The 24,328-nt window shown below is 41.1% G+C and overlaps 1 gene segment (V, D, J or C); it reads left to right on the forward strand.

Moving 5' to 3' along the window:
* The first annotated feature begins 2,835 nt into the window (after window positions 1–2,835).
* On the forward strand, window positions 2,836–24,021 carry LOC133066984 (T cell receptor delta variable 1-like). The segment is given in 3 exon segments: window positions 2,836–2,971; window positions 3,181–3,527; window positions 23,938–24,021. Coding segments are annotated over 3 exon segments (567 nt in total).
* Window positions 24,022–24,328: the final 307 nt, after the last annotated feature.

The following is a 24,328-nucleotide window of genomic DNA, read 5'->3' on the forward strand; positions in this document are numbered from 1 at the left end:
TTACACAACATTCTCAACAGGACAAAATACAGAGATGAAAGGAGATCAGTAGTGACCTGGATTGTAAAGAATTGCAGGCCTCGGGAGGGTGTGCAAAGAGGTTTTCTTTAGAGAGATGGAAAAAGTCTATGTCATGATTTTAATGGTGATAACAGGAGCCTATACATGTGATAAAATTTCACAGAGCTATGCATCAAAACCAAAGATTACATATAAAACTGAGGTACCAGATCATGATCTGTATTTTAAAAAAATTTTAGCAATATCAATTTCCTGGTATGTATATGTAATTATTATATTAGCATATATATTTTAGAATATCAAGCTGCTCCCCAGGCTGTTGTGGGCCTTTGTGGTCTCTTCTGCCTAGTTACAAATAATTGGAAACCAGAACATCAGCAGTTTTCAAGGGTTGCAGAGGTGGTGATGGTTGGCAAAGCAACCTAAAGTTCTTTAGGGTGATAGAATGGTTCTGTATATTAATTTTAGTGGTGGTAATAAGAATTTACAAGTGTGATTAATTTCACAACTATGCATAAAAAGGTGGATAAAAAATGTAATAAATATAATATACAGATATATATAGTATGTGTATTAGAGATCAAATTGCCAACATTCATGGGATCATGGAGAAAGCAAAGGAATTCCAGAACAACATCTACTTCTGCTTCATTGACTACACTAAAAACTTTGTGTGGATAACAACAAACTGGAAAATTCTTAAGGAGATGGAAACACCAACCCACCATACTTGTCTCCTGATCTGTATGCAGATCAAGAAGCAACAGTTAGAACCGGACATGGAACAACCTACTGGTTCCAAACTGGGAAAGGAGTACATCAAGGCTATATTGCCAGTCCTCTTATTTAACTTATATGCAGAGTATAACATGTGAAATGCTGGGCTGGATGAGTCATAGGTTGGAATCAAGATTGCTGGGAGAAATATAAAAAACCTCAGATATGCAGATGATACCACTCTAATGGGAGAAAGTGAAGAGGAACTTAAGGGCCTCTTGATGAGTGTGAAAGAGGAGAGTGAAAAAACTGGCTTGAAACTCAACATTCAAAAATCTGAGATCATGGCATCTGGTCCCATTACTTTATGGCAAATAGAAGGGGAAAATGTAGAAGTAGTGACGGATTTAATTTTTGTGGGCTCCAAAATTCCTATGGATGGTGACTGAAGCCATGAAATTGAAAGATGTTTGCTCTTTGGAAGAAAAGATATGACAGACCTGCAGGTGGGCTAAGTCGCTTCAGTCGTGTCCAGCTATGCATCCCTGTGAACCGTAGCCCTCCAGGCTCCTCTGTTCATGAGATTTCCCAGGCAACAGTATTGGAGTGTGTTGCCATGCCCTCCTCCAGGCGATCTTCCTGACCCAGGGATCGAACCCACATCTCTTATGTCTCCTGCATTTGCAGGCAGGTTCTTAAACACTTGTGCTCCCTGGGAAGCTTAAGATGGCATATTAAAAAGCAGACACACTTTGCTGACAAGGGTCTGTATAATCAAAGCTATGGTTTTTCCAATTGTCATGTGTGGTGTGAGAGTTGGACCATAAATAAGGCTGAATGCTGAAGAATTGATGCTTTTCAATTGTGATGCTGGAGAAAACTCTTGAGAGTCCCTCGGACGGCAAGGAGGACAAACCAGTCAGTCCTAATAGAAATCAATCATGAATATTCACTGGAAGGACTGATGCTGAAGCTGAAGCTCCAATACTTTGACCACCTGATATGAAGAGCTGACTCTTGGGAAAAACCCTGATGCTGGGAAAGATTGAAGGCAAAAGTAGAAAGTAGCAGCAGAGGATGAGGTGATTGGATAGCATCATTGACTCAATGGACATGAATTAGAGCAACTTTGGGAGATACTGAAGCACAGTGTAGCCTGGGGTGCTGCAGTCCATGGGGGTCACAAAGTTTGGACACGACTTAGTGACTGAACAAAAACAAAAATGTGTTTAAAACCTGTAAATACCAAGTGTTGTAGGAGAACATTACAGCATTATGTCACAGAAAGATCTGGCATACTTATCTTGAATTTATTTTACAAAGAGAAAAATAATGAGCAACTAACAAGTGAGATTGAACACTTTGGACCACTGACATAGAAAATGTGATGTCAGGACAATTCCAGGACACATGGTCTAATTAATGCAATCCTGCTTGTGGAGGGGACAAGACAGAGTATCCTGGTCTTCCTCAAAGTCTAATAAATAAGACTCAATTTCAAATTTCAAAAGAATATTTTATTCCTATATAATTTCATTCAAAATTTAAAACTGAATAGACTCTGAAAGTCAGATGGATTGATTATTTTTGTCATTTCATGGTGAAGTAATTTTATTTATTGAAAAACCTAAATAGAGTCACAAAACTCAATACAAAGACAGAGATACATTAATGATTTTGAATAAAATTTCCATTCACCAAGAAGCCTAAGATCTGCAAGTTTTTAAAAGAGGCATTAGATTCTGGATGGAGAAAAGTATAGGCTAAATAAATGACCTGTTAGTAGATTACAGAAAGTTTCATAGGCTATAGTAAATTATATCTTAAACAGGATGGCAAAACTATTTTGCTAAATAATTATTAATGTATGTCAACTTGTCTAATATTCAGGTCTCCTCAGCTCAAATTTTAATTCTGATTGCTTTTTTCACAACTTCTTTCAGGATTTGCCTAATTTAATGACCAGGGAAAGACAAGCAGACAAAGTAAAGGTTTGTGGTGAGCCAGACTTTTTCCCACTCATGCACAGACCACGTGGTCTATGGACATGACAAACTCCACTTCCTGTTGGGGGGAGTCACACAGGTACCGGGTAGTATGTATATGTGCTGCCAGCACTCAAAGACACTGAACTCTCAGCTTGAGGCAGAACTCAGCACATTTGTTCAGGGAAATCCATGCCTCATGCCGCTCTCCAGTCTGCTCTGGGTGTTCCTGGCCTTCACCTTCTCTGGTAGGGATGCTTCCAAACGTGGGTGCAAGTATTCAGGGTGAAAGGACTGCACACAGGCACGTGGTGCTTCACAGGGACTTGGGGAAGAAAGGAAAGATGGAGAAAAGCAAGAATCTTATGATTTCAATTTTTTGTCTTTGGAGCCTAAATAACTCCTAGATTACTTTATTCACTGCTTCATCTTTGTTTTCCGATTTTTTTTCCCACAGGATCTGGTGTGGCCCAGAAAGTTACTCAAGACCAGCCAGATGTATCCAGCCAAGTGGGGCAGTCAGTCACCCTGAATTGTCGGTATGAAACAAGTTGGACCACTTACTACCTTTATTGGTACAAGCAACCTCCCAGTGGACAAATGACTTACGTTATTCATCAGGATTCATTAGTCTCAAATGCAAGGAAAGACCGCTACTCTGTAAACTTTAAGAAAGCAGACAAATCCACCAGCCTCACCATTTCAGCCTTACAACCGGAAGACTCTGCAAAGTACTTCTGTGCTCTTTCTGAACTCACAGTGCTTGAAGTAATAGGAAAAGCTGTACAAAAACCCCGGAGCTTAGTAAGAGAGAGCCCCGCTGCTGCAAAACCCCAGCTGAAATGCACACCCACAGACCCCAGACAAGAAATGATAGTCCTGTGGTTATTTAAGTTGTGGTCTGGATCAGAAGATTTAGTTCTAGTTAAAGGCACCTTCTACATTATTTGGAAACAGGTGTCCAGAGTAACTTTCTATTAATATATTCTCTTGAATTTTTGACTTTAAATCAACTGTACAGAACATGTGTAAAGTTGTCTAAATTTGAAAACTTGCCCCATAATACTTTAAACTGGCAGTTTTACTTCATCAAAACCTGGGTCTAGTTGTGTGGAATCACCATCAAAACCATTTCCTTAGTCACTCCCTCTTAGACTTTGTGTCAGGGCACAATCAGAAAAGCAGACCATGGATAATGTAGAATAAGAGATTAGTTCTAGGGATTAAAACTCAGGCAATGGCTAGAGCTGGTGGATGAGTCTGTACAAAGCTGTTATCTTCATATCTGCTGTTGAGCCTGAATTCACTTTAAGTCATCTTAGAGTAACACTGATGCTTTTGAACTGTGGTGTTGGAGAAGACTCTTGAGAATCCCTTGGACTGCAAGGAGATTCAACCAGTCCATCTTAAAGGAAATCAGTCCTGACTATTCATTGGAAGGACTGATGCTGAAGCTGAAATTCCAATACTTTGGCCACATGATGCAAAGAAGTGACTCATTGGAAAAGACCCTGATGCTGGGAAAGATTGAAGATGGGAGGAGAAGGGGATGGAAGAGGATGAGATGGTTGGATGGCATCACTGACTCAATGGACATGAGTTTGAGTAAGCTCCGGGAGTTGGTGATGGACAGGAAAGCCTGGCATACTGCAGTCCATGGGGTCGAAAAGAGTCAGACACAACTGAGCAACTGAACTGAACAAAACTGAACTGAGGTTAACATTTGTAAAGCAAAGTCTGATGGGGACAAAAGCATGGACAAACTTGGACAAACAAAGTCATACTTGAACTATAAGGACAACTGGAACCCACAAAGACTTGTCTGTCCCTCGCCTCCTTCAGTCTCACAATAGTGGGTGACTTTGAAGAGAAGTGGGTATCATTTGCCATCTTGCTACATGCATACTTGGCCCAAGACAAAGAAGATGAGGAGGACATTTAACGGGAAGTGGAGGAGTTGTGAGTCAACAATAAGTTGAGCTAGTTCAGCAACAGCAATGTGTAGAAAAAACATTTGCCAAAATCCAATAGTCAGCCATGGTGAAAACTCTAAGAAACACAGGAATAATGGAGAAGTTCCTCAACAGCTCTTAGCATGTTTACTGGTAAAATATTATATTTTTCCCTAAGGAAGGGAACAAAGGGAGAATATCCACTTTAATCTCTCTCTTTCAGCACAGTGCTGGACGTTGTAATCAGTGCAGTAAAGAAAATAAATATATAAACAATCTTTTAAGCCAGAAAGGCAGTCAAATGACCACTATTTTCTATCTGTGTAGAAAATCCCAAAGAATATACCCTCCAAAACTCCTACAACTCTTAAGTGGGTTCAGAAAGTCTCAGGATATATAAGGTAAACACACAAAATAAAAAGCATTTTTATGTATTATCAGTAAACATGTGGATGCCCAAATTAAAAATATAATACTGTTTACAATGGCTCAAGAAAGGCCCTAAATCCTTAGGCATAAATCTAAGAAAATAAGTACAGAAATTATACACAGAAAGCTACAAAACATTGGTACTTCCAAAAAATAAAAATTGCCAAGTATTCTAGCTATTATTCTAGAAAGACCAACCTCCCCCCAGTGGAGCTGCATAGGCACCTTTAGAGAAAATAAATTGATGGCACATGTATTATGGCATGTCTTTTTGGACTTGATTTTGTTTATTGACTATTTTATCTTCATACCAACAGACCATTCTATCTTAATTACTGGGGCTTCATACACGTTTTGAAATCTGGAAATGCAAGTCATGTTTTCCGTGTCTTATTCAAGGCTTATTCTAGGTCTTTGCACTTTCACGTAAATTATAGAACAGCTTCTAACACAAGAGATTAAGGTAATTTGATTGGGATTGTGTTGAATTTATGAATTCATTTAGGACAATTGACATCTTAACACATGGAGTCCTTAGATCCATAACCTCTTTATTTATGTCCTCTCTAATTTCTTTCATTAATTTAGGTCCTCTCTAGTTTCTTTCGTTAGTGTTAAGATTTTTGTAGAGGACTTGTATTGTTGCTGCTGTTTAGTCTCTGTCGTGTCCAACTCTTCGCGACCCCGTGGACTGTAGCCCGCCAGGCTCCTCTGTCCACGGGATTTCCCGGTCAGGAATACTGGAGTGGGTTGCCCCTCCCCTCTCCAGGAGATCTTCCCAATGCAGGGGTATTTTCTACATGTACAAACATATGCTGTGTAAATAGAAATAGTCCACCTGGTTGGCAGGTGGACTCTTTACCACTGAGCCACCTGGGAAGCAAGGCTACTTATAACAATTTTATCTTTTATTTCATATAGCTTTTTTTACCTTAATTGACCTAAATGCCCAGCATCAAATCCAGAGCTAGGACTAATTGGGTCAAGAAAATGCAAATACAGGGAATTAATTATGCCCTGAAATAGCCAGAACAGAGCTAGATACCTGTCAATATGAGAACAGATTTAGTTCAACAGCCAAATAAAAGGTACCAACCTCTTGTTTGGGGTTTTGAAAACACTATTTCATTGAGCAGCTGCGGGGAGCCGGCCTGACTGCTCAGGCCCCTTCTCGGCCCTGAGAGAGATCAAAAGGTCCCTCTCTGTCCCGCCACCCCTGATTTGTTAAAGTGCAAATTGGCCTTTCTCACCTCCCTCAAGGAAATCGCTGCAGCCACCATTTGCCCATTTTCCTGACTCTGATAAGATTATCGGGCTCCTGTGAATGGCTTATGTCTAGGTAGTCTTTACCTGATTGTAAGACCCTGGTGCCATGCTCTGCTGGAGTTAAGATAAAACTCCTGAGCTAAAACTAGTGTCTGCAGTTCTGCATGTATGCAAGTCTTTGATCTAAAATTTGGTGAATCCTGTTAGTATATATATGTATGTTACCCCTCAATAAAGTCGTCGGAATCAGTCACAAGCTGACTCCATCCCCCTCAACCCCATCTTTCTTAGTCTTTTTATTTCTCAGGTGCTGTGGTGATTGCGTCCTCGACCTGTTCATCTAGCCGGCAGGCCCGGCAAGTGGCGCCTGAACGAGGAACGTGGGCGGATCCCACCGCACAGCCACCCAAAAATATTGAAAGTGATCCCGGGAGAAAGCCTCACCTATTCAGGTATCGTTGGAAAACTGTGGGTGGAGAGGGTATATCGTTGAGAGTAAAAATTATGGGGCAAAGTAATAGTAGGCAGTTCTTTGTTTCTATGTTAAAAACTATGCTAAAAGCTAGAGGAATTTCTGTGTCTAAACAGAAATTAGAAAGATTTCTTGTCTTTGTGGAGGAAGCTTGTCCTTGGTTCCCAGAGGAAGGAACTATTAGCCTTGAAACTTGGGTAAAGGTGGGAGAAGAAATTCAAACAGTTTATACCCTCTGTGGACCAGACAAAGTTCCTCTTGATGCTTATTCTCTATGGACTCTAATAAGAGATTGCTTAAACCCAGAACACGAGAGTAGGAAATTTGAAACAGCCTTGAAACTTATAACACCCAAGTGTTCAGGTGCCCCCCAACGGGTAGCGGAGCACATATATGACTCCCCAATTGTTTCAGGTTCCAGAAAAAATGATAATGAGACTACTGCTCTGGAACAAGACTCAGATTCGGAACTTTCTCCTGATGAGGAAGACGATTTAAAAGAGCAGGCTTTTGAGCATGACAAAGAAGGATGGGATGCCTTTATAGTAACTCAACAAAAGAATAAAGACCAAGGCTCCCCTTTTTCTGAACTTAGAGAGATGCTAACATCCATATCTCAGAGAATGGAACAACTAGACTTATCGCCCATAAATACAACTAAGCCGTCGCATTCTAAAACGCCATCCGTTATAGCCGGTTTAGATCCTGACCCGCTGCCGCCGCCCGTCCCGCTCCCTCCCCCTCCTCTCGCAGAAGCGCCTTTGATTCCAACAGCGCCAGTATATGTTCCATCTAGCCTAAAAAGGCCAGTCCTTTCACCACTACAAATGGCTGTGAAAACAGCCCTAGAACAGGGTGAAAATCTTGAGGGATATTCTATGATTTTCCCTGTCTTTCAAGATGCTAATCATGGGAGGTATCCTGAGCCTCTGCCTTTTAAACAACTGAAACAAGCTTGCGCCCAATATGGGCCTACTGCGCCGTTTACGCTAGCCATAATTGAAAGTCTTTCATCTCAATACTTGCCTCCTAATGATTGGAAGGCAGTTGCGGAGCCTGTCTCTCAGGAGGTGATTATCTCTTGTGGCGCTCAGAATATGGGGAGGTCTGTAACATCATTGAAGACCGTAACCGCCGCAATGGGCTGCAGGTTACTTTTGACATGCTAATGGAAGAAAGACAATTTAGAGACCTCAATCAACAACTGATCCTTCCTCTCCCAGAATATTAAACGATGAGGGGCGAGCTGCTCTGGCCCTAATTGAAAAGGCCCTCTCTGAACATTTTGCTACCTACTGTGATTTTTCTCAACCGTGGGGACTATATGTGTTTCCCTCTAAACATACCCCGACGGCAGTGTTATATCAAAATGCTCCCTTACAGTGGATCCATTTACCTGTATCGCCTTCAAAAGTTCTTACTCCTTTTTTTGATTTCATTAGCCTCCTCGTTGCCAAAGGAAGGCGTCTTTCCAGAGAAATGTTGGGAGCCGATCCTGCTTACATTTATGTGCCCTATACCAAAGAACAGCAGGAATGGCTTTTTCAGTTTAATGACTCGTGGGCTTTGGCCTTTTCCTCCTTTACAGGTCAAATTATTAATCATTTATCTTCTGATAAACTTTTGCATTTTGCCAGCCAGCATTCATTTATTTTTCCAAAAAATGTTTCTAATGTTCCTATTCAAGATGCTCTTACGATCTTTACTGACGGATCCTCCAACGGAACTGCTGCCTTTGTGGTTAATGATACCCCTTTCTCCTGGCTCAAGAAGTAGAACTTTCAGCCGTCCATAAAGTATGTTCACGATATTCCTCACAGTCTTTTAATTTGTTTACTGATAGCAAATACATTGCTCATGCTTTGCAATATATAGAAACTGTTCCCTTTATTTCTACTGTGAATTCTAACATTCAAAATTTGTTACGTTCAATTCAGTCTCTGCTGCAACAGCGCACCTTACCCTGCTTCTTTGGACATTTACGTGCCCACACTGGGCTTCCTGGACGTCTATCTATGGGAAATCAGATGGCTGATTCTCACACTAGAGTTTTTCTTTCACAGGTGGAAGCAGCACAGCAATCACATGCGCTACATCACCAGAATAGTAATACTCTTCGTTTACAGTTTCAAATTCCTCGAGAGACTGCACGACAAATTGTTAAATCTTGTTCTGTTTGCCCTAAGTTTCTTCCAGTTCCACATCTTGGCGTTAATCCTCGCGGGCTTCTACCAAATCATCTTTGGCAAATGGATGTCACTCATGTCCCTTCCTTTGGTCGTTTAAAGTACGTTCATGTATCTATTGACACCTTTTCAGGATATATTGTGGCATCCTTACAGACTGGTGAAGCCGCAAAACATTCTATCTCGCATTGTCTTTATGCTTTTTCCATTTTAGGCACGCCAAAGATGATAAAAACTGATAATGGCCCCGGCTATGTTTCCTCTGCTTTCAAAAATTTTTGTTCCTCTTTTTCTATCACCCTAAAAACAGGCATTCCTTATAATCCACAGAGTCAAGGCATTGTGGAACGTGCTAATCAAACTTTGAAACTACAGCTTCAAAAAATACAGAGGGGGGAGCTCTACCCCGTTCTACCCAGAAATTACCTTAATCATGCTTTATATATTTTAAATTTTTAAATTTTAGATAAAGAAGGACATTCAGCCGCGCAGAGATTTTGGGACCCTCAGATTTCCAGCAGAAAGCCGATGGTCTTGTGGAAAGACCCTCTGGATAATAACTGGCATGGCCCAGATCCCGTGTTAATTTGGGGGAGGGGTGATGTATGTGTTTTTCCACAGGATGCCGAAGCACCGCGCTGCCTCCCGGAAAGGCTGGTACGCCAGACGGAGGAGATTACTGAATCAGCAATTAGGTCGGCTGACTTTACAGCAGAAGAATCTTCTCCCGACAAATCAGCAGATGCATGAGTGTTAATGCGTACTTATATTACGAAAATAGATCTGTTTCTTCTCCTAATGATTTTAATCGATTTGAGGGTGACTACTACCAAGTTTGGGATGAATATTTCTGGATGACCCCTGAAAAAGGACAGCTACTGACCCCTGCTGACATTTGCTGGGAGCAAAAGCCTCATGTACCAACATTTGGAGGCCGAGAATTTCCAGGATATCACATGAAACATATGGGACTATTGCCTACCCACAAATGTAAGACTGTAATGGATGTAACGTTTATTGTCAACAAGTCTGTTATTTGGCCAGGGACAGATTGGGAAAATAGCCCTGGTATAAGATGGGTAGCCCCAAATAACACTCGATGGATTTGTGGATACAATCTTTGGCCCTGGCTCCCTGTTGGATAGGTGGGGAGATGTACCCTAGGGTTTGTGTTTGCCCCTGGGAGAATTCATAAGCAAAAAATTAGTCAACCTGTTAATTTACCTTATGTTAAAGCCCGGTGGTCACGCTCTGTTTTTCATTGGTATGATTATTTAGCCTCAATTTTTGTGCCCTCTTTAGGAGCCACTGATATTATGCTCAGGGTAGAGGCTTTGAACAATTTTACAAAACAAGCTTTGACAGATACTAGAAGAGCTTTAGAGGCTCTTAATGAAGAACAAAAACAGATGAGAAAAGCCGTTCTACAAAATCGTATGGCTCTGGATATTCTAACAGCCTCTCAAGGGGGAACATGTGCCTTAATAAAAATGGAGTGTTGTGTATATATTCCTGATTATTCCTCAAATGTTTCTGATGCTTTAGAAGATATGAAACAACAAGTAGCCGCTATGGATTTTTCTGACTCCAGCATTTGGAGTCAGATATCTGCCTGGTTTCATAGTGGTTGGTGGAAATCTATAATTTTTATCATTATATGCATATTGTTATTGCTGTGTTTTGGCCCTTGCATTTGTCAATGCATATCTGAGATGATAAATAAAAGATTGCTGATGTTTTCCCGTTTGCAAATGCGGCCATTTCCTTCGAGGGAGATATAATGGCCATTAGTCAAAAGAAAAGGGGGAGATGCGGGGAGCCGGCCTGACTGCTCAGGCCCCTTCTCGGCCCTGAGAGAGATCAAAAGGTCCCTCTCTGTCCCGCCACCCCTGATTTGTTAAAGTGCAAATTGGCCTTCCTCACCTCCCTCAAGGAAATCGCTGCAGCCACCATTTGCCCATTTTCCTGACTCTGATAAGATTATCGGGCTCCTGTGAATGGCTTATGTCTAGGTAGTCTTTACCTGATTGTAAGACCCTGGTGCCATGCTCTGCTGGAGTTAAGATAAAACTCCTGAGCTAAAACTAGTGTCTGCAGTTCTGCATGTATGCAAGTCTTTGATCTAAAATTTGGTGAATCCTGTTAGTATATATATGTATGTTACCCCTCAATAAAGTCGTCAGAATCAGTCACAAGCTGACTCCATCCCTCTCAACCCCATCTTTCTTAGTCTTTTTATTTCTCAGGTGCTGTGGTGATTGCGTCCTCGACCTGTTCATCTAGCCGGCAGGCCCGGCAAGCAGCCTTAGGAAATGGTGTTTCCTGACATTAGTGTCTGTAGGTGGCAAGGACTGGTCACCACTGAGTACCAGGCCATGATTTATGTTAGTTACCCCAGACCTCAGAAGTGAGGACAATTCTCATCTCCTTAAAATGCTATGTGATTTTTATCTCTCAAATCAAAATTATTCTAGAGTTTTTGGAGAGGAATCAAGAAGAGATCTTGCATACCTTATATTACATTTGTTCCCCAGCGTTTGATAAATGACATTTTAATTGCATTTTCTAATGTTTTTGCTAGAATCTAGAAATAAAATTGATTTTTGTGTTTGGTGACTGTATCAATGCACTAATAGGTTCTAGTTCTTAAACAGCTTGTTTAGAGGTACTTTGTATTTTGTACATGTATAAACTTGTAAATCTGTAAATTAAAATAGTTTTGCTTCTCCTTTTATTTTTTTTTATTTTTTGCTTCTCCTTTTAAAACTTAATATATCTTATTTCCTTTCCTGTTTTGATCACAGGCCCTCCATTAGGACAGTGAATAGAAGTAATGAATAGAAGTACATGTCTTGTTTGTGATCCTGTAGGGAATAATATTGACTTTGATATTTTCACTGATACCCTTTATTAGATTTGGGAATTACTCTTTTATTTTTGGATTGTTGGGAGTATTCATCATGCAGAGACATTAGCCTTTCATCAAGTTCTCTTGATTTTTTAAAATTAAATTAAGTACATTATTTTGGTTTTCATCACGCAAAGAAGGATAACATCATCTCATATGGTCAAGATATAATCTTCTAAAATTAAAAATTCTGAAAAGAGACAATAGGCTAAAAATCTTATTTTTAAATTCTTCATATTTTGGTTTTCATTTTTTCAGTTTTCAGTATTATTTAAAATGCCACTTTGAAGTGTGACATCAAATCTTCTAAAAAATAAAGTTAAAGAAGCCAAAAAGCAAAAACTGTTTTTTTTCTGTCTTTTGGTAATATAATAAAATAATATATTCCTACATAGTTTAAATGAATTCATTTTTAGTTGTTCCTATATTTTCAGTAGTAGTGGGTGTTGACTTGTGTGTGTGTGTGATCCGCCACAGAACAGACTACCAAAGAATATTTATGAATATTTGTTAAATATTTATATGGGAATAATATTTATACCCATATCAGTTTAATTTTCCTCCATCCTAGACTTGGGATGTTTGTTATCTGTTATTGAATTTTGTCCATGAATATAACCCTCTGTTTATCCTGTTGGAGTCTTTTGTTTAACTTGACTTCCATAGTATTGGAAGATTGCTTTTAGAATAATTTCAAGAGTTGTTCAGTATAACTTCTTTCACTAAGTTCATGAATAACAACTCATCTACTCATTCAGAAAACAGATAACTCTTGAGTGGTTTACCTGTACCAACCTCTCTCTATAAACATTGAATATCTTTTAAATATGAGGAGACAAAAGACAAGCAGAAGCTTGAGCAGGCTCAAATAGAGGCTTGTTGGATTCAGAAGCTGGGTCAGGAGTCGTCTCCCGGAGTTCTGTTAATGCCTGTTGAAAAGCTGAGAGCTGAGTTACATAATTAGTTAACTCCAAGGCTTCAGGATCTATAACCATGTGCATAAGAAAGGCCTTCCATAAATACATTCAAAGGGGGACAGTCCCTCCTTTTTTGGGGCAGTTCGAGCCCTCGTTAAAGCTATGGGTAGGACTTTAATCCAGTTGTCCTGCGTTTCTTGAGTTAATTTGTGCAGATGTCTTTTGATTATGTCATTAGCTTTTTCAACATTTCCTGAGGATTGGGGTCTCCACGAACAGTGTAAGTGATATTCTATTCCTAGAGCTTTAGATACCCCCTGAGTTACAGCAGCTTTAAAGGTGGAGCCACTGTCACTCTGAAGGCTCTGTGGCAGCCCAAATCTGGGGATGATTTCATGGAAAATCTTTATAACCACCTTAGCTTGTTCACTATGACAGGGGAAAGCCTCAATCCATCCAGTAAAAGTATCCACTCAAACTTGTAAGCAAGAATATCCATTAGCTTTTGGCATATGAGTAAAATCAATTTCCCAGTCCTCTCCAGGATACTTTCCACTTCGTCGTAATCTAGATTTTGCTAGCTTTTCAGTGTTTGGGTTATTTTTCTGACAAACCTCACACTGATAATGTTCTTTAAAGTTTTCAGTACATTTTTACCTTCAAACAAACGAGAAGCCATCTGGTAAGTACTTTATACACCCAAATGAAAACTCTGATGCAAACCCTTAAGAATTTTCCACTGAGAATTTTCAGGAATTATTAATCGTCCATCCTCGGACTGTAACCATCCTTTATTAGTAATCTTTGCTTCTCTTTTCTCATATCTTTCTAATTCTTCCTCAGCATATTGTGGTTTTTCCTGTTCCACAGGACCTGTCCAGATCAAAGGCGTCTGTAGGGAGGGGGTTTTGTAAAATGCCGCTTTTTTGGCTTGAGAGTCAGCTAACAGGTTACTGGAGGCTACTTTACCCCCATCCCTGCTGTGCCCTTTGCAATACATAACCGCTACTTCTTTAAGACAATAGATAGCAGTTAAAAAGTCTCTGGATCTCTCTGAAATGCTTAATAGGTTCTCCTGTTTCTGTTTTAAACTGTCTTTCTCTCCATATTGCATCATGAGCATGTAAAGTCAAATAAGCATACTTAGAATCAGTGTAGATATTTACTCGCTGCCCTTTGCTTAACTCTAGAGCTCGGGTCAGAGCCACAAGCTCCGTTAACTGGGCACTGGTTCCCTGGGGGAGAGATTTTGCTTCTAAAACCAGTTCAGCAGTCACCATGGCATAACCTGCTTTACACTTTCCATCCCAAACAAAAGAACTGCCATCTGTAAATATGTCCATGTCAGGATTGTCTAATGGGGTATCCATTAGATCCTCCCGAGCTGCATAGTTTAAAGTTAGGAATTGGGAACACTCGTGATCAGGTGTTTCATTTTCCTTCTCAGGAAGGAAAGTGGCAGGATTTAAATTTCCACAAACTTTAAGCTTATTTACTGGTCCTTCTGACAACAATGACTGATATTTTAGAAGTCTACTGTCTGTCATCCAAATAGTAACCTTAGAATTTAAGATTCCACTCACATCATGAGAAGTCAGTACAGTAAGGTTTCGTCCATTAATTATTTTTAAAGCTTCAGGTGTTAATAAAGCCGTGGCCCCAATTACTCTTAGGCAGTGGGGCCACCCACGTGCAATTACATCTAATTCTCTGCTTAGATAAGCAATGGGTTGCTGGTGAGGCCCTCGGGGTTGTGTCAAAACTCCCAAGGCCATGCCTTTTCTTTCAGTGACAAACAAGTTGAATTCTGACCCTGTGGGCAAACTCAAAGCGGGAGCTTGCAGGAGAGCAGTCTGAAGAACCTCAAAAGTCTTTTGAGTATCTGGAGACCAAATCAGTTTGTCGGTTTGGGCCTGCTGCGTTTCAGCTATAAGTTTATATAAAGGCCGGCCAAGTTCCCCATAGCCCGGAATCCAAATACGACAGTAGCCTGTGATTCCCCAAAATCCTGTCAATTGTCTTAAAGTCATAGATAGGGGATGATTTAGTATAGGTTTAATTCTTCAGGGCCTATGGCCCTAGTCCCTTCTGATATGATCAGGCCCAGATATCTAACAGATTGTTGACAAAGCTGAGCCTTCTCTCTTGATGCCTTGTAACCGCAGCCTGCCAGAAAGTTTAAGAAATCTTCTGAGGCTCGTGAACAAGCTTCCTCTGTCTCAGCACAGAGCAAAATATCATCTACATATTGTAACACTACCGCTTCAGTGCTATTAAAGTTTTGTAGATCCCGTGACAAACTTTGTCCAAATAATTGAGGGCTGTCATGAAATCCCTGGGGCAAAACTGTCCAGGTTAACTGAGAAGCTGCCTTTGGTCTTCAAAGGCAAATAGAAATTGACTTTCCTCCACCAAAGGCACTGAATAGAAGGCATTTTTCAAATCAATTACTGAGAAATATTTGGCTCCTTCAGGAATTTCAGACAATAGAGTATAAGGATTAGGCACCATGGGGTATAAAGGAACCACAGCCTCATTTATTATTTGTAAATCTTGAACTAGTCTCCATTTACCATTTGATTTCTTTATACCCAAAATAGGAGTGTTGCATGGACTGTTACAGGGAATTAATAGGCCCTGCTCCTTTAAATTCTCAACGATGGGTTTTAACCCTTCCTTAACCTTGGGTTTCAGAGGATACTGCTTCTTATGTGGAAATAAGTGCGGGTCTTTGAGCTTGACAACTACAGGAATAGCATTTTGTGCTCGACCCACAGATTTTCCATCAGTCCATACTCTAGGATTTACATTTTGTTCAACTAAAGGGAGAGAATGAGAGGGCTCCTTATTCATGAAAACAGAGGCATGGACCTTGCTCAGTATATCCCTCCCCAAAAGGGGTGAGGTGGTTCTGGCACGATCAGAAACTCGTGGGAAAATAGCACAGAATCCCAGTTGCAAGATAGAGAATTACTGAAATAATACCTTTTGGCTCATCCAGAAAGTCCCATTATGGAGGCGGATCAGGAAGAAAGTGGGCCAGGGGCTTCAGTAAGCATGGAGTAAGTTGCCCCAGTATCTAAAAGGAAATTGACTGATTGGCCTCCCACTGTTATCAATACCCGGGGTTCCTCAGGTGTAATTAGGATGGGAGCTTGTGTGGGGACCCCCGGGTACCTTAGGTCCCGATTGTCTTGAGAGTCAGACCCCTGAGACCTACGCCTGGGGGGAGGGGGGAGTATCTCCTCCAATGTGGTCCCTTGCAGACTGGACGTGGAGCCGGGGGCGGCTTAGATGCCTGAGGGCAATCCCGCTTGAGATGCCCCTCCTTTCCATAGCAATAGCAAGCCCATCCCTTTTCACCTGGGTCCCTCTGGGCATTTTTCTCAGGCTGTTTAAGAATGGTTTTCATAGCCATTGTGAGGGCTTCCTCCTTTTCCTTTGTCTTTCTCTGCCTTTCTTTTCCTCATATTCCCTACCATAATAGACTGTCTGAGCCAGTTGTAACAGATTATCTAAAGACTGACTTGGTCCATACGCCCATTTTGATAACTTACAGCGAATATCTGTAGCTGACTGAGTGAGAAATCTATCCTTTAAGATCACTTTTCCCTCTTCACTTTCAGGATCAATCTCAGTGAATCTGCAAAGGGTTTCTCTCAGTCTATCTAGGAATTTACCAGGAGCTTCCTTCTCCTCCTGTTCTATGTCTGCCAGTTTGCCATAGTTTAAAGGCTTAGAAAGCGCCTGCCTGAGTCCTTCAAGAATACATCTGACAAAATGACTCTTGTTAGAAAACGCCGCGGGAAGAAAAAGCCGCCTCTAAGGACCGTTGGTGAAGGCCTTTATTGAGCGTTCACTCTCGGGCAGAACTCCTGGGGGCGGGTGAGCGAGGAGACAAAGGGAGTCTGCGAGGTATGAGGGGGTGGGGAGGGGTTTTATAGCCAGGGCCGGCGTCCAAGCCAGGTCTTTTCATATAAGGAAGAAAATGCGGGCTACAGCGGTGGTCAGTGTCTAAGGGCTCCGTGTTGGTACATGATTGGACCAGGCTGCAGGGGGTCGGTCTCCAGAAGTTTAGCCAGCCTCCGGAATTTGCCTTGTGGCACTTTTCTGGGGCATGTCTCAACATACCCGACCTTTCAACTCTGATCCCATCTTCCTTTAGCAGTGTTATAGTCTCAGTCTGGTTCTGTAGCTGGGACCACCTGACTCCCAGTGGGTATCACATAGGAAGACCAAGTGTGTCTTCTTTAAGCCCTGGGGATCAAATCTATCCCAGTTTTTTTTTAGGATACAGTTCAAAGGAGTGAGGTTTGAATTGTTAGCTCCCATCTGTAAGAGAGAAAAAAAGTGACCAGCACCATTTTTTCTACTGGAGACGTCCCTCCTAGTTCTAGATGAGGGTCTAGACAGACTTTACACCAAAAGCTTTTCCTTCCTGGTCGGACTTAGTCCCTTACCGACGCAGGTGTCACACTCGTCCCTCCCGGTTCTACCACCGAGACGGGGTGGGGATGCACCAGGGGTAGACCTGATGGCATCCCTGACTGACGTCCAGCTCTTCACCTCGCTTGCCTCTAATGCCACCTGGGGTGCAATCAGAGTAACCTTCCGGAATGCCTCCCAAGCTAGGACCTCTGGGGGGAAACTTTCGTCACCTGAGTGCCTATGCACGACCCTGAGTGTATTCCTGACCACAATAAGACCTGCAAGAACTTTAAACTGAGATGTTCCTGCCAAACGTCACCACACCAGTATAAGAGCCTCTTCTGGTCCACTAAGAGCAAGTGTTACCAAAGGAAAAAAAAAAATTGCTGTTCCAATCCAAGTAACCTTTAACCTCAAAGATGCTCTTGGAGTTAGAGCTCCATAAGCTTCTGAACTTTCGATGCCTAGCGAGGCTAGGCACTTCCTGACTAACAATCCAAGTTTGAGACCTAGGCCACCTAGTACACAGTAGCAACATAGATTAGTCCCTTGAAAGCTTATGATCCGATAGATTAGGTTAGTACTTCTAATTCCCAAAGAGTTATGAAATGGTCAAAGAGACCGAAAAGTTTGACTGAGAAAGGAGAGTTCAGTCCACACGCCTTGCCCATTTCTGATCGGTTCCCGAAGGAGACATTGGTTGCCTCTTGGCACTGGCAGGTCTGTATAAACCCCCGACAGGTTTCTGCCATAAGCCTTATGAGGTCGCCGCGGAACCGCAGAGCAGGGCTCCTCACTTGCTTCTCGTAGGGCGTTTCATTCATTCACACAAGCACACCATAGAGTTAGTAAAGTACAGCGGAAAACGTGTTTGCTAGGAGAACAAAGAACTAGAGCTCCAAGCACCCTTACCTTGTACTGAAGGATACCGGACGAGTCCCCAAGATGAAAGGTTGTTGCTGAACGATAAGATGCCGGGATTCTTGGCCTCCAGAGGAGACGAATTCAATCCGAGGCCAGAGATGAGGCTGGATTGCTCAGAGCTTTTGTGTAATAAAGTTTTATTAAAGTATAAAGGAGATAGAGAAAACTTCTGACATAGGCATCAGAAGGGGGCGGAAAGAGTACACCCCCCCCCCCCAGTCTTTAGCTGTAAGTTATATAGTCACTCACAATCTGTTAGTGAAAAGAAAGGAATGTCTTAGAATTTAGAATGGCACCAGATAATTCATCCCTGGCCATAAAACGATTGACTTGAATCTTGTAGAAGGGCAGATTACCAACAAATAGTTTTGTTTACATAGATTAGGGGAACAATATCTGAGAAAGTAGGTTAGGCCATTTTAGAGTCTGGAGTAAATTAACATATCTTAAGACAAACATTTCCATAAAAAAGAAATGTATTGGTTACCTCAAGGTTTGAAAGTAGTTAGCTTCAGGTGAAACCAGGTGTCATGGCAACACAGCATTTTAAGAGAAACCTCCTTTTAAATTTGTATAGAGAAGAAAAAAATATCACTGGTTTGTTTCCTCCTGCCGCTTAAGAGAGAGAAAAATATCTGGCACTTGCAGCCTATTTTCTCCATTTGGAGACCCATGGCCTTCCTGTCTGTTACCCTCTCATACATTCTTACTGGCCTTAAAATATGGTTTGTTTTTTTTTTTTTTTCTTTTTTTTTTTTTTAAAGCATGGATAACAACTTTCTGCATCTGTGCATTCTATACTTATTTTTTCAACTCAATGTCATCAAACCTGTATTGTTTTCCCCCTTTATATCAGAATAAAAGTTTTTAGCTGCTTTTCCTGAATTCCTTTCTAGCATAATTTTAAGGAGGGTTCTGACAATGCGATTTGGAAGGTGAAGGAGAAAGGAAGAAATGTGTGAGGTCAGTCAGTATCTGAGTCTGCTTTTCCTACTTAATCAGAATCTGGGAAACCAGTCACACGTTGACTTTGGACTCATGGAACTCCCTGATCTGAAACTGGAGAGTCAACTCTCTGAAAGAACCTGAGCTAAGCTCCCATCTATGTGTCTAGGGACCAATGATTCCAGGGGCTTTACTGACTCTTTCTTTCTCCAGAACTTTATCCTGAGAGCCCTCAGGATTTTTGGTTTCTTTTAATTTTTTTAAATAAAATAAACATTCATAAAAAGCCAGCTTAAAAAAAAAAGTGAGCTAAAGAAGACTTCTTGTTGCTGCTGGTACTTCACAGAGAAGGATCATTTAACACAACTTGTAGAGTCATGGGCTTCCCAGGTGGCACTAGTGGTAAAGAACCAACCTGCCAGTGCAGAAGACATAAGAGATGTGGGTTCAATCCCTGGGTCAGGAAGATTCTCTCGAGGAGGATATGGCAATGCACTCCAGTATTCTTGCCTGGAGGATCCCATAGAGAGAGGAGCCTGGTGGGCTACAGTTTATAGGGTCACAAAGAGTCTGACACAACTGAAGCAATTTAGCACAGTAGAGTCATGGAAACATTTTTCCATTCTGAGCCCAGAGCTTTGTCCCTGAACCTTGGCAACTATCTTTGTCTAGACATTGATCACAAATGAAACTTTGTTGGACTGTTTTCAACAAAATCTCTAAGGGAGCTTTCAAAATTACAAATTCACAAGTCTCAATTCTGGAAAATATGATTCATGAAATTTGTGGTGCATCCAGAATCAGTAATTTTAAATCATGCACATATTGATTTTATCATCAGCTGTTGTATAAATATCAATTTATAAGTCTTTAATGATTTGAAAAGGTGGGAGAAAACAGTCCTAACTCAAGCTCCAGGCTTTTGACAGAAATTCACATCTTCGGGGTTCCAGACATGGAGGAGGAAAATTATTTGGTTAAAGTTTGGCATCAAAATGTTGGTATAACATTTTGCTTATTACTTATTACCTTAAGTAATAAAAAGTGTATTTGAGATTAGATATCTACTGAGGGTATTGTTGGTAGGATTTAGTAAGATTAGTATTTGTTGCTCAGACAGTAAAGGATCTGCCTACAATGTGGGAGACACAGGGTCCCTAAGTTGGGAAGATCCCCTGCAGAAGGGAATGGCAACCCACTCTGGTATTCTCGCCTGGAGAATTCCATGGACAGAGGAGCCTGGCGGGCTACAGTCAATGGGGTCACAAAGAATCAGACATGACTAAATGACTAATACTCAGCCAGCTTGAAACTCTGAGAGAATAAGATATTCATATCAGAACATCAAGTAGAATTTCATAAATTCAATTATGGTGTTTCTTTCTGACTAGAATTCATATTTTCATTTTCAAATGATTTTTATATTCAGGAATATATGACTATTAGTAAGATATGTGACTTTTCCTCCTTAAAAGCTTTTACTAAAAGATAGAATTCCTTACAATTGATATAATTTAGAACTGGTCCCTCACAGCTCAGTTAGTAAAGAATCTGCCTGTAAAGCAGGAGATCTGGGTTTGATTCCTGGGTCAGAAAGATCCCCTGGAGAAGGAAATGGCAAACCACTCCAGTATTCTTGCCTGGAGAGTCCCATGGGCAGAGGAGCCTTGCAGGCTACAGTCCATGGGGTTGCAAGAGTTGGACAAGACTTAGGGGCTAAACCAACCAATCGAGGAACCAGTGCATTTCAAAAAGTAGTGATTCCTCAAAGATTGTCTAGTCATTATTTTTGTTTAATTGGACAGATATTTTGTGATGTAATAATCTCAGTTTACTGCTCTACATATTAGGGTACAGTGTTGAAAAAAAGAATCACTCAGTAATGACTTGATTTTTTATTACTTCTTCTAAGTTCAATACCAAATGCTTTTCTGATATTTGATGAATTATGGCTAGCTCACACTGAATACATGAGGATGTAAAGGACTGTTTTAACATGCTCAAGGAAATTGGTATCTTTTCAGTTACAGACATACCCTAAGGATGTTCTGTTAAAGGACTTCTGTCAGGTAGAGACCTAACAACAAAATAGACCTAAGAGGTTAGAGCAACTTGGTCAGATTTCCAAGTGCCATCTGAAGACTGGTATATATCTCAAAAATAAAGCTGGGTATGAGAACATATTCGGGAGACTAGGTCACAAGCATCCCATTCCTCTCTCTGTCCACAAGGGGGTGCAGCTTCCTGACACCAACACACTTCCTGTGTGAAATGCAGGGTTCGACTTGTCACTTCACTGTGATTTCAACCTTTCTTCCTCTTAAAAGAAGTGTCAATAAAAGCAAAACTAAACAAATGGGACCTAATGAAACTTAAAAGCTTTTGCACTACAAAGGAAACTATAAGTAAGGTGAAAAGACAGCCCTCAGATTGGGAGAAAATAATAGCAAATGAAGAAACAGACAAAGGATTAATCTCAAAAATATACAAGCAACTCCTGAAGCTCAATTCCAGAAAAATAAATGACCCAGTCAAAAAATGGGCCAAAGAACTAAACAGACATTTCTCCAAAGAAGACATACAGATGGCTAACAAACACATGAAAAGATGCTCAACATCACTCATTATTAGAGAAATGCAAATCAAAACCACAATGAGGTACCATTACACGCCAGTCAGGATGGCTGCTATCCAAAAGTCTACAAGCAATAAATGCTGGAGAGGATGTGGAGAAAAGGGAACCCTCTTACACTGTTGGTGGGAATGCAAACTAGTACAGCCGCTATGGAGAACAGTGTGGAGATTTCTTAAAAAACTGGAAATAGAACTGTCATATGACCCAGCAATCCCACTTCTGGGCATACACACTGAGGAAACCAGATCTGAAAGAGACACGTGCACCCCAATGTTCATTGCAGCACTGTTTATAATAGGCAGGACATGGAAGCAACCTAGATGCCCATCAGCAGATGAATGGATAAGGAAGCTTTGGTACATATACACCATGGAATATTACTCAGCCGTTAAAAAGAATTCATTTGAACCAGTCCTAATGAGATGGATGAAACTGGAGCCCATTATACAGAGTGAAGGAAGCCAGAAAGATAAAGAACATTACAGCATACTAACACATATATATGGAATTTAGAAAGATGGTAATGATAACCCTACATGCAAAACAGAAAAAGAGACACAGAAATACAAAACAGACTTTTGAACTCTGTGGGAGAATGTGAGGGTGGGATATTTCAAAAGAACAGCATGTATACTGTCTATGGTGAAACAGATCACCAGCCCAGGTGGGATGCATGAGACAAGTGCTCAGGCCTGGTGCACTGGGAAGACCCAGAGGAATCCGGTGGAGAGGGAGGTGGGAGGGGGGATCGGGATGGGGAATACGTGTAAATCTATGGCTGATTCATATCAATGTATGAGAAAACCCACTGAAATGTTGTGAAGTAATTAGCCTCCAACTAATTAAAAAAAAAAAGAAGGCAAAAAATAAATAAATAAATAAATAAATCCAAAAAAAAAAAAAAAAGAAGTGTCAGGTGTCACCTCTTTATTCAGGTGACACTCCAGAGATGAGCTCCTCTCCAGGTTTAGTGACTGTGATACTCCTAATGCTTGGTAAGTAAAATGCCTCTTAAAACACAGATTTTTCCTTGTATTATGTCAGCAAAATCTTTAACCATAATTTTATCCCAGAAAAATATGCCCCAGGTGACAAAATTTTTATTTATAATTTGCCCAGGACAAACCCATGGAAACTCAGTGACCCAGATGGATGGCCAAGTGACTCTTTCAGAAGGGACTTCTGTGATTATAAACTGCACTTATTCAACCTCTAGGTACCCCTTTCTTTTCTGGTATGTCCAATATCCTGGAGAAGGCCCACAGCTCCTCCTGAAAGCCACAAAGGCCAACGAGAAGAGAAGCCACAAAGGTTTTGAAGCCACAAACAATGCAAAAACCACCTCCTTCCACTTGGAGAAAGCTTCAGCCCAAGAGTCAGACTCAGCTGTGTACTACTGAGCTCTGAGGGACACAGTGATGGAAACTGCAGGGGGAGCTGAGCATAAATTCTGAGCAGCAGCGGGGCCTGGATGCTGAGTGTCTCTGATCCCCTCTGGTCCCAGCAGAGTTTATGGTGGTTTGTCGCTCAGTCTCTGGTTGATACAAACATCATACCAACGTCTAGAGCATAAGAACAAGAAGTAAACACTCCCCTGTGTGAGCGCTGAGTCACTTCAGTCATGTCTGACTCTTTGGGACCCCATGGACTGTAGCCCGCCAGGCTCCTCTGTCTGTGAAATTCTTCAGGCAAGAATACTGGAGTGGGTTGCCATACCCTCCTCCAGGGGATCTTCCTGACCCAGGGATCGAACCTGGGTCTGCTGCATTGCAGGCGGATTCTTTACCACTGCATCACTGGGAAACGTTCCCTTTACCCAACCTCTTATTAGTGAAGCTAAAAACTGTCGACACCAATGGTTCCTTATCAAAGACCAAAGTAATTTCAAGGTTAAACCACATAAACTATGCAATAGTCCCTTGCTCATCCTTGCAATCAAAATCCATGCCCCGCAGGTTGTTCCAGGCCAACTTGATGGGTTTTGCTTTACTGAGTTTTATCATACTTTTAGTATACAATATACTTTTAGAGAGCCAGAGTGCACCAGAGAAGGTGTCATTTGCATAGTGTCTTCCTGACAGAGCATGCAGGAGAAGTAATAGGAGAGCTACAGCCCCAAAAACCATGACTTTGTAAAAACCTTTATTTTTAGATTGAAGTAGAGCTGACACACAGCGTTGTGTCAGTGTCAGGTGCACAGCAGAGTCACCGTCCTGTGCACGAGTGTAGTGTGTGACACACATGGTGTATGGGTTCTTTCCAGATTCTCCCTTATAGGTTAGTGCAAAATATTGAGTATTTTGTCATAATCTTGAAACTGTGAGAGATAAGGAAGTAAGAGAAGATGGTATATTGAAAAGAATAATAGAGCAATCAATCTCTGTATTGCACTGCAAATATACTGCTGGTCTTTGCAAATATTGGTGCAATCCTATTTAATTAACATCAGTTTATTGGCAAACTAGGAGTACTTTTGCTGCTTGGGAAAAAGTTTTAAGCACAGATGTGAACAATATATGTTTTCTGGTTCTGCAGTGACTATT

Source organism: Dama dama, chromosome 12 (assembly GCF_033118175.1).
Source record: "Dama dama isolate Ldn47 chromosome 12, ASM3311817v1, whole genome shotgun sequence".
Lineage (NCBI taxonomy): Eukaryota > Metazoa > Chordata > Mammalia > Artiodactyla > Cervidae > Dama > Dama dama.